General features: G+C 44.8%; 1 protein-coding gene across 3 annotated transcripts in view; it reads left to right on the top strand.

The window, feature by feature from the left end:
* Positions 1-246: 246 nt before the first annotated feature.
* Positions 247-14,991, top strand: part of CRB3 (crumbs cell polarity complex component 3) — a 28,139-nt gene continuing 13,394 nt past the window's right edge. Inside the window, exons 1-2 of one of the 3 annotated variants that reach the window (XM_075859173.1) lie at positions 247-391; positions 1,184-1,285. In XM_075859173.1, the coding sequence (XP_075715288.1) occupies positions 1,222-1,285 (64 nt within the window). In that variant the 5' untranslated portion in view covers positions 247-391; positions 1,184-1,221. The other 2 variants (XM_075859174.1, XM_075859175.1) reach the window with 2 other exon arrangements.

The raw sequence follows: 14,991 nt of genomic DNA on the forward strand, positions 1-14,991 counted from the left end.
TATATTAGGGAACACAGCTCTGGATTATATAGGATACAGGGCTCTGTATACTGGTATATATAGGGCACACAGCTCTGTATACTGATAGATTAGATAGGGGTATAGACAGTCCATATTTGTACACAGGTCAGCTCCCGGAAACGATGTGATACAGGTGAACTTCCGCATATGTAGCCCAATATACAGGTGAGCACCCGGAAATGACATAATCCGTACAGGTGAGTTCCCGGAAGTCCGTACAGGTGAGCTCCCGGAAATGCCCTCCGTGTTGCACAGGTGACTCCGGATGTGACGAGCCGTGTGGGTTCGGGTGTTCCCGGAAGTTTCTCTCAGGTGTGAGGGCGGGGTCACATACAGAGCCGTGTGGGCGGAGCCGGGGAGTTTCGGGCAGGTGAGCCGTGTTCTGTATCAGTGTATTGATAACCTATAGATGAGGACTGATTGTGGAGTGACGGCGGAGTGGCAGGTGTGTGGCCGTGTGCGCAGTGCTGGCGGGTGTTAGATCTGGGCGCAGGGGGTGCGGGGCTCTTTCAAGGCGCTGGACACAGGTGCAGCCATTCCCAGCACAGTCTCCAGTAGATCTCCAGCTGTGGCGCTAATAGCAGGGTTTGCTGCAACTTGTAGTCCCTTATCAAACATTTATCCTTAGTGCATCCTGGGGCTTGTAGTCCCTCCAACTTGAGTATTGCCTGCGACTTCCCATTACTTTGTTGCACTTCTTAGTGCATTATGGGAATTGCAGTTTTTTTCCCCCAACCTGACACTTCAATGTGTCCTGGGACTTGTAGTTCTTTGAGTGCATTCTAAGATCAGTAGTTCAACCCCACCCCCAATCTGAATCTTTCGCCTCATTGGGGTGCAAATGATATGAAGTTGACAAGTTAGTCCGTCCACCGTATGAATAAAACTTCTAGGCCACCATCTTTTTCTAAGCTGGTCACGTCCTGTACAAATTGCGCCATTTTTGCTGAAGAGATGACAATATTGTAAATGTGCTCCATTGTGACTGTTCCTTTGCAGTGCATCTTGGGAATAACCGTATGTATCTGACATTCATGTCCTGGGACTTGTAGTTCCTCACCAGTGGCTCGTCTCTGTGCACTCTGGGACTTGTAGTTCTGCTGTGGTGGGAGACCTGCGTGCTGCTGAAGAGCCGCCATTACTAATACTCCTTTCTTCTTAGGATCTGGGAGCTGACAGACCGTGCGGCGCCCTGGACTGATGGATCCGTCTATATCGCTGCTGCCACTTCTCACTGCTCTGTCCGGCCTGTGCCTGGTGTTCGGTAAGTGAAGGCGACATAATATAATGCAGACTAAGGTACAAGTGCTGTTTATGGCAGCCTGTGTTCTGTCAGCGTACAGCAGGAGAGCGCCTTTAGTCTTCATTCTCCGCCGCGTGTCGTATGCGAGGAGATAATCTGAGACCAACAGTGGTACCTTATATGCCTCATACACCTCTTTGGCGGTCCTATTATAGCGCCGCAGAAATACGTCCGTGTACGTGAGCCCTTAGGCCCGGAGTAGCAGGAAATACGTGATCTGTGTCTTCCCTGCATTCTTCTATATACAAATAACTGATCGCAGTAATCGAATGACCACATCGTCCCTTCCCTGTAAGGTTTTTTTTTTTCACCCTGGATCTGCGTACAGTAAACGGCGGCGAAGTGGATCTCAACCACACGGTGCGGATCAATTCAGCGCAGAAATTGCCCTGCGGTGTGAGTTTTTCAATCCTGCGGATGTGGAAATCTTACGTATTTGTTGCAGACGTTTCCAAGTGAAGTAAAAATCCATAAGCAAATCCTCGTGTTGTGGCTTTTGCTGTGGGTTACACTATTTTAGCGTTTAGTGACGACGCGTCGCGAAACGTCATCGCAGGAGGCCGGGACCACAGACACCAGCTCTGGGAGGAGTTAAGCGTTGCTATGGGAGACTAGGGGGAGGTTAGTATAGATCATTTGTTTATTTTTTTTATCCCCTCGTCTATTGTCGGCAGCGGTAAATCCGTACCAAATCGAGCACAATTTTCTGCGTTCTTTCTAACGGAATTCCGTGCGTTATCTTGGTTGGATTTAATTCCGAGTTTAATCTGACCCGTGTGAACATACCCCAACAGTAAAACTGTCCTTGTTGCCCATAACAACCAATCAGAGCTCCGCTTTCATTTCCTAAACTGCTCTGGGAAAATGAAAGCAGCACTGTGATTGGTTGCTATGGGCCACAAGGACATTTTTATTGTTTATTGCTAGTTTTGATCAGGTCTAAAGGGGAAATGTATTAAGACTGCGCCAAATTTGGAGTGTGTTGGGACAAATTTATTAAGAGACGCGCCTCTCAACAAATTTCTCACATTTTTATCTGCCCGTACGACACTAAATCTACTCCGGCCGGCCAGGAGCTGGCGTAGCTTTCCGCTATAATTTACGTCCGTTTCTGGCATAAATGATAGTGACCACGCCCCTTTTGTTAATCTCCACCCACTTTTTACCTCAAGATCTTATGAGTCATTACTGAGGGTGACTGTGCGAAAGTATGCGACCCCCTGCATTAATATAATGACACGTTGGTATCGTATACGCTCTTAGTCATCGTGTGATCGTCTGTGCAGGTTCGGATGATCAGGAATGGTTGTTATTCCTGATGTGAAGACGTTTCCCCGAAGTGTCGGGTGATTTATTATTATAAGCTCAGATCCGCCGTCGCCATCCTCAGCTCTACACTCTCCAGATGCACGTTCTGTCCGGGAATGGCTGCCAAACCTCCGGCTGCCTCGTGTAAAGCCTTTGTACCTGTGCCATCAAATATCCCTGCTGTATATCTGTGTGTCAAGTAGTGTTCAGGCGCGAGACTGGGCTGAAATATGGCAGAGACCCGCAAATGGGTGCACGCACATGGACGCTAGAGAGGAGTCCGCCAAAATGACAACCGACCCCGGCCGACATATTGGTAGGGTGTGTGATTGACGTCTGAGGTAAATTGCTTCCTCAGCTCATACGTTTCGCCTTCTATTGAGGTATAATGTCTAACCGCCGGCGTGGTGATGGCATAGTGATGGCGTGAAGCAGCGCGCTTCCTCTTGTCGCCGCGCCTCCATGACTTCTAACATGTTGTGCAATGACTTCTCTACTGCAGGATCACTGTAATTATATGTCAATGATAACGACCTGATGGGGAAATAATTACAACCCGTGTGGTTTTTCCCCGACTTTTCAATTTTTTTTGTATTTTTTTCTGCTGAAGAAATATTGGGTGGAACCCGTTTAATGAGTGTCCTATAGGGGGCGCTATTTTTCTGACTGCATAAAATGGATGTGTTAAATGTGTTGAACTCCAATAAGTTCAGCAAATTGTGGTATCAAACCTCCCCAGGGTGATACTGGTGTATCTAAACCTATTGTGTGAGACTGTACTACCGAACCAGTGTATCGCAGCCTCTCCTGTGTGCTACTGTCTGCAGAGCTGCTGTATCTAATCATGTCACGAGTGATCCTGCCTGCTGTATCTAATCCTATAGTGTGATACGATCTGCTGAGCCCTATATCTAATCCTATAGTGTGGTACAGTCTGCTGAGCTTCTGTATCTAATCATGTCACGAGTGATCCTGTCTGCTGTATCTAATCCTATAATGTGGTACTGTCTGCTGAGCTGCTGTATCTAATCATGTCACGAGTGATCCTGCCTGCTGTATCTAATCCTATAGTGTGATGCAGTCTGCTGAGCCATGTATCTAATCCTATAGTGTGGTACTGTCTGCTGAGCTTCTGTATCTAATCCTATCCTGTGTGATACTGCCTGTTGAGCCAATGTATCTAATCCTATGATGTGTGATACTGTCTGCTGAGCTGTGTAATCTGATCACGTGTGATACTGTCTGCTGAGCTGTGTATCTAATCCTGCCCTGTGACACATTCTCTTAGACATCACTACGTCTCCCATCGTGTTAGAGAATTCTTCTATTTGGACTTTCCTGCTCTGCTTGGGAAACTTCCATAGCCTGGAAAACCTGTTCTCCTGAGCGCAGCAAGCAGTTTTACTAGTTTTGAGTCCGTTCCACTATGACAGACAAAAGTTGTTTATTGCCTCATCAATACTACACATCCGGCTCATCTTCATGGGGAACTAAGCAGCGGCCCAAATATTTCACCAGTCACGTGATCCCGCTATTTTCCATCTCTGCCCCTCGTTCTCTGTTATCAGGCCGTCTGTGTCGGTCGTCCAGTCTTTTATATAAAGTTTATAGATACATAGACTCCAAGTGTATATTGGTTACAGGCTAGGTAAAGTTTAAGAGACCAACTTCCCCCCATAATGTATCAGATAGACTGCTCCATGATTATTGAACCATACCGAAGAAAAAAGCTAGAGCGTAACGTCCAAGTATATAAGAATATATCAATTTTTATTTTTAGAAAATAACATACAATTAAAAACACTTCATAAGAAGACTCTAGTACCAATACCGTGATACATCAAACAGCACAGGACAGTATTACGTATTAGAATGGTATAGAGGGCAAGAACATAAATGCTACCCACACAGTTAGATATATAAAGTATCTCATCCAAGTGGATTGTGTACTGATAAACCACAGTGTCCTCTCAGTTATATGTAAATACAATAGATATTACCAAGTCACAAGTGGATCACATAGGGTGAATCAGTAAATAAACGGTGAGCAGTTATAAAATGCAGTCTTACCCATTCTAAGTGAGAGTATCAAAATACGTCCGTGCTGGATGGTCCACAGAAAGACCCCAACGCGCGTTTCGCTGTTTTCAGTCGCTTCCTCAGGGGGTACATCAGGCCCATAATGTGTGTGGTCCTTTTATAGTGTGTGTGTGTGTGTGGAATGATGTGAATCCACATTAGCGCCGAGACGGCCCTATACTGATACATTGTACCATCCCCCGTTTCAGCATTGGTAGCTCAAAATGAGCGCCCCGGTTCTGACAGCAAGCAGAGATCTTGAACACTTTGAGAAATGGAAACAAAATAATGAAACATTGCAGAACTTTTAATTATGAAAGGATTAAGCATTATCTACAGAAAACCGGACGTAATTCAAAGGGGTTTTTGCATCTAGGAGTCGGCACCCTGGCAAGGGTCGTGCCCACTGCCCTTGGGGGGGCCCACTTGGCTGACAGGTACTTTATGCTGCCCCCTGTAGATAGTGCCACACACATCCCTGTCGATGGCACCTTTGGGTTCCCTCTAGGGCGTTGCCGGGGATTCCGGTCCAGGAGGAGCCCCTGACGTCCCTGTCCATACATGGACAGTGACATCAGTGGCTGCTGCGGGCCCCGAATCCCCGGCCAGAGCATCGGCAACGCCCTGGCTGGGGATTTCACTCCTAGAGGGAGCCCAAAGGAGCCATCGACAGGGATGTTTGGCATTATCTACAGAAGGCACTCTATACATGGGGCACAAAGTGGGAGCCGAACTTCTATAAGGGAACATAAAGGAGGCATGACTTTTTTCTTTTTATAGGGGGGGGGGGGTATAAACAGGGCCTAACTTCTATAAGGGGCCACAATCTGCCGTTTACTGCCACAGAGAGTTTCCCCGCAAAGGGGCCCACTAATTCTATGTTGCCCAAGGGCCCACATAAAGCCGGCCCTGCTGGGGATCATAAAGTGGTCTCGTCGTGGCCTTGTCTTACATGGTAGCCCGTTCATTCTATGGAAACTGCAAGGGAAATATGTGGCCACCAGCTGATTCCTCGCTAATAACATTGGCTCGCCTGTGGTTTGACCAGCCGGGTACACGGCCATCAGCTGCCCGTTTTCAAACGAGGAGGGGTAGTCTTGATGGGACCACCAGTATTAACATATTTACAAGGGGAGCCGAGCAGCATGAGTGATGGGAAGTTCAGAAACCTCCCTGCCCCCCCTATGATCACTCCATTGCCCCGTATCTCCAGCGCTGAGATCCTGTAGAGACACGTCTGCATTGCCTTGCGCAAGGTGGCATAGACTGACAGCGGTGCGATGTGATGTGCCTCCAGCCGCCTGAGGTGCCACGTGATTTGTAGGATTGGAGTCTGGGATCTCTCGTGGTTCTGGGCATTCGGCCCATTATTAGTCGTAACCCTTCATCTCCCTGCATTACGCCGGTTCTCGATGCTTTCCTTCTTGTAAGAGGCTCAAGACGTTTAATTAGAAGCCCCGTCAGTCCGCACTGGAGGAGCCGTGGAATGTTTAACCTTAGAACGGGCCCAACATCATGTCAAGGTTAATGTGTAAGTGGAAAACATTGTGTTCTCAAGGCGACGCGTGACTCCGGAGCGTTACATTTATTCAATAATTCAACCAGATTTTTCTGCTTATTACACAAACATGACCTCTCGGGGGCCGTGTTCTCCGTTCTCACACGCCTGCAATTTTACATGTGCCAAGTTGGCCTCCTGTGCCCTCTGGGTCTGGGCATGTCAGTGGGTAATCTTGTTGTAAACCGTTCTCTGCTTTGAAGTTAAAATTGTGTAGACGTGAAGGACGGCGATGACCAAATATAATAATCAAGACCACTATAGTAGTTCCACTGCCTTGCAAAAGTATTCACCCCCCTGCCTGGTGGTTTTCCTGTTTTGTACCATCTTTTCTTCAATCCTGACCAGTTTTCCAGTCCCCGTCATGCTGCCACCGCCATGCTTCACTAGGGGGATGGGCAGTGTTGGGTTTGCGTCACACAAAGCGTTTCGTTTTTGTTTTTTTTCAAATATATTTTTATTCAAAGTCCGAACATTTTCCAGGTATAAAGTACGTGTCACACATACAATAGTAAGTGCATCATATAACAATGTGTTCTAACTCCAAAATAATTGTTCATTTTACTTGTCATCATCAAGTTACAAGGCAATGAATAAGGCTAAACAAAACCGAACATCCCCTTCCCTCCCCCCCAACTCTCCTCCATCTCGGTGAGCAGGTTCTTAACTAGCCAGTAGCCTGCCTAGCGTGCCCTGGATACTCTGAACTATACCATGATGTGTGTTGAAATGTGCGCATGAACACCCCTATCTCCGCTGCGGAATAATGTTTTTCAATAAATATACACCAAGTTTTAAAAAATTGTTCTGTAGACCTTTCTTTGTGTCTTTCTAGGTCCGTTTTATCATATCCCAATAAAGTTGTAAGAGTAGTCACAACCTCCGCAATTTCCGGGACCGATGCCTGTAACCAGTGACGCAAGATGCACTTCTTGATAGCCAATAATGCCATATGGATTCCTTTCCGGGCCACTAGAGGTGGTCCCCCCCCCCCCCCCCCCATCTGGATCCATGGGGATATAGTGAAACAGCACTGCCTGTGGATTTGCGTGCGCCTCTTTCCCCCCCCCAGGTGTCTTTAATAAATTGTAGAGCAAGGTTCCAAAACGCCCGAATTTGTGGGCACAACCACATCCCGTGAAGTAAGTTAGCTTTATGTAGGTCACATTTAGGACAACTACGCAGATAGTGTGCTGGAGCGTCCCTATAGGATAAATTAAAAGCATTTACCATGACCTCCCTCACCCTCTCCCACCCTTCCCGAATTTTGCTAGAGAGTTCTGGATCTTCCAGCTCCACTTCGCAGGTCCGAAAGCAGGAGGTACTAAAAGAGTCAAGGTGGACATTCCGAAGCTTACCATATAAACTTGCAAGGCTTCTACCCATAACGCCCTGCGGCACCAACCCATCAAATGCCCCCCGCATCTCCACTACCTCAATATTGCGTAGACAAATATAGAGAAAGAGACCTCCAGCTCACCTTAAATGTATAGTTCAGATCATCTCGCACGGGTCCTCGTGTCGGCACACGATAGGTAGACAGCAATAGAAAAGAGGATTTTGGATCCAGCGTAGATTGGTGGAATAAAACGGAAGAATGTTCCAAGTTTAATGACATTCGTAAATTAAAATTAAAAAGGAAAAAACCAGGATGGATGGTTGGGAGTGTGCAATCCTGGTAGTGTGAGGGAAAAAAATCAATTGTAAATGAAGCCTACGCGTTTCAAACGCTACACGCGTCCTTAGTCATGACTAAGCTTCAGCCATGACTAAGGACGCGTGTAGCGTTTGAAACGCGTAGGCTTCATTTACAATTGATTTTTTTCCCTCACACTACCAGGATTGCACACTCCCAACCATCCATCCTGGTTTTTTCCTTTTTAATTTTAATTTACGAATTTCATTAAACTTGAACATTCTTCCGTTTTATTCCACCAATCTACGCTGGATCCAAAATCCTCTTTTCTATTGCTGTCAATATTGCGTACTTTGGTTTTACATAACTCTGTTACTTGAGCATATTGCAGATACTGATTATCCCTCAAATTATACTTGCTAGAGAACTCCTGCCACGTAAGCCATCTTCCCTCCTCAACATTCATGAGTTGGCCCAGAACATTGATCCCCTCAGATCTCCACTGCGAAAATAATTTATTCTGGCTCCCCTGTGGGAACATGGGGTTGTCCCATAATGGCCAGAATTTAGAAAGACCATACGGAAGGCCAAAAAGCTTCCGCACCGCCTTCCAGGCGCCTATTGTATCCCTTAGCAACAAACTTGACTTAACATTATGAGGCAGCTGAGCATAGGGCAAGTGTAACAGGGCCGGCAACTAATCCGATCCAGCCAAAGCCTGTTCCAGTTGAACATTGGAGTACAAATTAGTGTTATGCAGCCAATCACCTATGTGCCTACAGATGGCCGCTAAATTGTAATATCGTATAAGTGGTAACTGAATGCCACCATCAACTTTGGGCAGTGCCAATTTTTTTATATGCAATCCTAGGTCTTTTCTTCTGCCACAAGAATTTTAGGAATGCTGTCTGTAATTTTTGGCTATCTAGGTGCTTGATCAATATGGGTATTGTTTGCATTGGATATAACAGACGAGCAAAGCTTATCATTTTTAACCCCTTCCCTCTTTGGCCGCTTTTGACCTTCCTGACAGAGCCTCATTTTTCAAATCTGACATGTGTCACTTTATGTGGTAATAACGTCGGAATGCTTTTACCTATCCAAGCGATTCTGAGATTGTTTTCTCGTGACACATTGGACTTTATGTTACTGGCAAAATTTGCCCGATACATTCAGTATTTAATTGTGAAAAACACCAAAATTTAGCGAAAAATTGCAAAAATTAGCATTTTTCTCAATTTAAATGTATCTGCTTGTAAGACAGGCAGTTATACCACACAAAAATGTTGCTAACTAACATCCCCCATATGTCTACTTTAGATTGGCATCGTTTTTTAAACATCATTTTATTTTTCTAGGACGTTACAAGGCTTAGAACTTTAGCAGCAATTTCTCACATTTTCAAGAAAATTTCAAAATGCTATTTTTACAGGGGCCAGTTCAGATGTGAAGTGGCTTTGAGGTCCTTAGATATTAGAAACCCCCATTTTGAAAACTGCACCCCACAAAATATTCAAAACAGCAGTTAGAAAGTTTCTTAACCCTTTAGACATTGCGCAGGAATTAAGGCAAAGTAGAGGTGAAATTTACAAAGTTCATTATTTTTTTCCAGAAATTCATTTTGAATCCATTTTTTTTTGTACCACAGAATGTTTTACCCAAGAAATGCCAATATTTATTGCCCAGGCTCTGCAGTTTTAGGAAATATCCCACATGTGGCCCTAGTGCGCTACTGGACTGAAGCACTGGCCTCAGAAGCAAAGGAGCACCTGGTGGATTTTAGGCCTCCTTTTTATTAGACTATATTTTAGGCACCATGTCAGGTTTGAACAGGTCTAGTGGAACTAAAACAGTGGAAACCCCCCAAAAGTGACCCCATTTGGGAAACTACACCCCTCGAGGAATTTATCTAGGGGTGTAGCAAGCATTTTGACCGGCCAGTTTTTTTGCAAAAATTTTTGGAACTAGTTCATGAAAATGAAAATCTAAATTTTTTTCTAATAAAATGTAGGTTTAGCCAATTTTTTTTCATTTCCAAGAGAACTAAAGTAGAAAAAGAACCACAACATTTGTAGAGCAATTTCTCCCGAGTAAAACAATACCCCACATGTGGTAATAAACGGCTGTTTAGACACACGGCAGGGCTTAGAAGGGAAAGAGCACTATTTGGCTCTTGGAGCTCAAATTTAGCAGGAATGGTTTGCGGAGGCCATGTCACATTTGCAAAGCCCCTGAGGGGACAAAACAGTGGAAACCCCCAACAAGTGACCCCATTTTGGAAACTATACCCCTTGAGGAAATTATCTAGGGGTATAGTTAGCATTTTGACCCCACATGTGTTTTACAGAACTTATTGTAAGTAGGCCGTAAAAATGAAAATCGACATTTTTTCAAAGAAAATGTAGGTTTAGGTATTTTTTTTTCATTTCCACAAGGACTGAAGGAGAAAAAGCACCGCAACATTTGTAAAGCAATTTCTCCCGAGTAAAACAGTACCCCACATGTGGTAATAAACATCTGTTTGGACACACGGTAGGGCTTAGAAGGGAAAGAGCGCCATTTGGATTTTGGAATGGTTTCTGGGTGTCATGTCACATTTGCTGAGCCCCTGTAGTACTAGTACAGTGGAAACACCCCAAAAGTGACTCCATTTGGGAAACTGCACCCCCTGAGGAATCATCTAGGGGTATAGTGAAAATTTTGATCCCAAAGGTTTTTTGCTGAATTAATTAGAATTAAGCCATGAAAATGAAAAATAATTTTTTTTTCCAACAAGATGTAGTTTTAGATACACATTTTTCATTTTTACAAGGAGTAGAGAAGAAAAAGCCCCCCAACATTTGTAAAGTGATTTCTCCCGAGTACGGTAACACCCCATATGTGGTTATAATCAGCTGTTTACATATATGGGAGCATTCAGAAGAAAAGGAGCGGTATTTATCTTTTGGAGCGTAGATTTTGCTGGAATGGTTTGCGGACGCCATGTTGCATTTGCAAAACCCCTCATGTACCAAACAAGTGACCCCGTTTTAGAAACTACACCCCTAAAGGCATTTATCAAGGGGTGTAGTGAGAATTTAGACTCCACAGGTGTTTTTCAGAAATGAATACGCAGTGGATGGTGCAAAGTGAAAATTGCAATTTCTCCACTGATCTGCCCATTCACCGCACAAGATGTTGTGCCCCTAGAGAATCTTACCCCATAAATTGTTAAGCGGGTTCTCCCGGGTATGGTAATGCCTTACTTGTGGCCATAAATTGCTGTTTGGCACACTGTAGGGCTAAGAAGGGAAAGACCGCCATTTTGAGCATGGATTTTGCTGGGTAGTAGTTCTGTTTGGGGTTTTGCTGGTATTTCCGTTTATAATGTGGTGGCATATGTAAGCTGTGCGGAGTCCATCAGGGTATATGTAATCTGTGCGGAGTACATCAGGGTATATGTAATATGTGAGGAGTACATCAGGGTATATGTAATCTGTGCGGAGTACATCAGGGTATATGTAAGCTGTGAGGAGTACATCAGGGTATATGTAAGCTGTGCGGAGTACATCAGGGTATATGTAAACTGTGTGGAGTACATCAGGGTGTATGTAAACTGTGAGGAGTACATCAGGGTATATGTAAGCTGGGCACAGTACATCAGGGTATATGTAAACTGTGCGGAGTACATCAGGGTATGTGTAAGCTGTGCGGAGTACATCAGGGTATATGTAATCTGTGAGGAGTACATCAGGGTATATGTAAGCTGTGCGGAGTACATCAGGGTATATGTAAGCTGGGCGGAGTACATCAGGGTATATGTAAGCTGGGCGGAGTACATCAGGGTATATGTAAGCTGGGCGGGGTACATCAGGGTATATGTAATCTGTGCGGGGTACATCAGTATATATGTAAGCTGTGAGGAGTACATCAGGGTATATGTAAACTGTGAGGAGTACATCAGGGTATATGTAAACTGTGCGGAGTACATCAGGGTATATGTAAGCTGTGAGGAGTACATCAGGGTATATGTAAACTGTGAGGAGTACATCAGGGTATATGTAAGCTGGGCGGAGTACATCAGGGTATATGTAAGCTGGGCGGAGTACATCAGGGTATATGTAAGCTGGGCGGAGTACATCAGGGTATATGTAAGCTGTGAGGAGTACATCAGGATATATGTAAACTGTGCGGAGTACATCAGGGTATATGTAATCTGTGTGGAGTACATCAGGGTATATGTAATCTGTGCGGGGTACATCAGGATATATGTAAGCTGTGAGGAGTACATCAGGGTATATGTAAGCTGTGAGGAGCACATCAGGGTATGTGTAATCTGTGCGGAGCACATCAGGGTATATGTAATCTGTGCGGAGTATATCAGGGTATATGTAAGCTGTGCGGAGTATATCAGGGTATATGTAATCTGTGAGGAGCACATCAGGGTATATGTAATCTGTGCGGAGTACATCAGGATATATGTAAGCTGTGAGGAGTACATCAGGGTATATATAAGCTGTGCGGAGTACATCATGGTATATGTAAGCTGTGCGGAGTACATCAGGGTATATGTAAGCTGTGCGGAGTACATCATGGTATATGTAAGCTGTGCGGAGTACATCAGGGTATATGTAAGCTGTGCGGAGTACATCAGGGTATATGTAATCTGTGCGGAGTACATCAGGGTATATGTAAGCTGTGCGGAGTACATCAGGGTATATGTAAGCTGTGCGGAGTACATCAGGGTATATGTAAGCTGTGAGGAGTACATCAGGGTATATGTAAGCTGTGAGGAGTACATCAGGGTATATGTAAGCTGTGCGGAGTACATCAGGCTATATGTAAGCTGTGCGAAGTACATCAGGGTATATGTAAGCTGTGCGGAGTACATCAGGGTATATGTAATCTGTGCGGAGTACATCAGGGTATATGTAAACTGGGCGGAGTACATCAGGGTATATGTAAGCTGTGCGGAGTACATCAGGGTATATGTAAGCTGTGCGGAGTACATCAGGGTATATGTAAACTGTGCGGGGAACATCAGGGTATATGTAAGCTGTGCGGAGTACATCAGGGTATATGTAAGCTGTGAGCAGTACATCAGGGTATATGTAAGCTGTGCGGAGTACATCAGGGTATATGTAAGCTGTGAGCAGTACATCAGGGTATATGTAAGCTGGGCAGAGTACATCAGGGTATATGTAAGCTGTGCGGAGTACATCAGGATATATGTAAGCTGTGCGGAGTACATCAGGGTATATGTAATCTGTGCGGAGAACATCAGGGTATATGTAAGCTGTGCGGAGTACATCAGGGTATATGTAAGCTGTGAGCAGTACATCAGGGTATATGTAAGCTGGGCAGAGTACATCAGGGTATATGTAAGCTGTGCGGAGTACATCAGGGTATATGTAAGCTGTGCGGAGTACATCAGGATATATGTAAGCTGTGAGGAGTACATCAGGGTATATGTAAGCTGTGCGGTGTACATCAGGATATATGTAAGCTGTGAGGAGTACATCAGGGTATATGTAAGCTGTGAGGAGTACATCAGGGTATATGTAATCTGTGAGGAGTACATCAGGATATATGTAAGCTGTGAGGAGTACATCAGGGTATATGTAAGCTGTGCGGAGTACATCAGGGTATATGTAATCTGTGTGGAGTACATCAGGGTATATGTAAACTGGGCGGAGTACATCAGGGTATATGTAAGCTGTGCGGAGTACATCAGGGTATATGTAAGCTGTGCGGAGTACATCAGGGTATATGTAAACTGTGCGGGGAACATCAGGGTATATGTAAGCTGTGCGGAGTACATCAGGGTATATGTAAGCTGTGAGCAGTACATCAGGGTATATGTAAGCTGTGCGGAGTACATCAGGGTATATGTAAGCTGTGAGCAGTACATCAGGGTATATGTAAGCTGGGCAGAGTACATCAGGGTATATGTAAGCTGTGCGGAGTACATCAGGATATATGTAAGCTGTGCGGAGTACATCAGGGTATATGTAATCTGTGCGGAGAACATCAGGGTATATGTAAGCTGTGCGGAGTACATCAGGGTATATGTAAGCTGTGAGCAGTACATCAGGGTATATGTAAGCTGGGCAGAGTACATCAGGGTATATGTAAGCTGTGCGGAGTACATCAGGGTATATGTAAGCTGTGCGGAGTACATCAGGATATATGTAAGCTGTGAGGAGTACATCAGGGTATATGTAAGCTGTGCGGTGTACATCAGGATATATGTAAGCTGTGAGGAGTACATCAGGGTATATGTAAGCTGTGAGGAGTACATCAGGGTATATGTAATCTGTGAGGAGTACATCAGGATATATGTAAGCTGTGAGGAGTACATCAGGGTATATGTAAGCTGTGCGGAGTACATCAGGGTATATGTAATATGTGTGGAGTACATCAGGGTATATGTAAGCTGTGCGGAGTACATCAGGATATATGTAAGCTGTGAGGAGTACATCAGGGTATATGTAATCTGTGAGGAGTACATCAGGATATATGTAAGCTGTGAGGAGTACATCAGGGTATATGTAAGCTGTGCAGAGTACATCAGGGTATATGTAAGCTGTGCGGAGTACATCAGGGTATATGTAATCTGTGGGGAGTACATCAGGGTATATGTAATCTGTGCGGAGTACATCAGGGTATATGTAAGCTGTGAGGAGTACATCAGGGTATATGTAATCTGTGCGGAGTACATCAGGTTATATGTAATCTGTGCGGAGTACATCAGGGTATATGTAATCTGTGCGGAGTACATCAGGGTATATGTAAGCTGTGAGGAGTACATCAGGGTATATGTAAGCTGTGAGGAGTACATCAGGATATATGTAAGCTGTGCGGAGTACATCAGGGTATATGTAATCTGTGCGGAGTACATCAGGGTATATGTAAGCTGTGCGGGGTACATCAGGGTATATGTAATCTGTGCGGAGTACATCAGGGTATATGTAATATGTGAGGAGTACATCAGGCTATATGTAAGCTGGGCGGAGTACATCAGGGTATATGTAATCTGTGTGGAGTACATCAGGGTGTATGTAAACTGTGCGGAGTACATCAGGGTATATGTAATATGTGAGGAGT

The sequence above is a fragment of the Rhinoderma darwinii genome, chromosome 3, assembly GCF_050947455.1.
Source record: "Rhinoderma darwinii isolate aRhiDar2 chromosome 3, aRhiDar2.hap1, whole genome shotgun sequence".
Classification (NCBI taxonomy): Eukaryota; Metazoa; Chordata; class Amphibia; order Anura; family Rhinodermatidae; genus Rhinoderma; species Rhinoderma darwinii.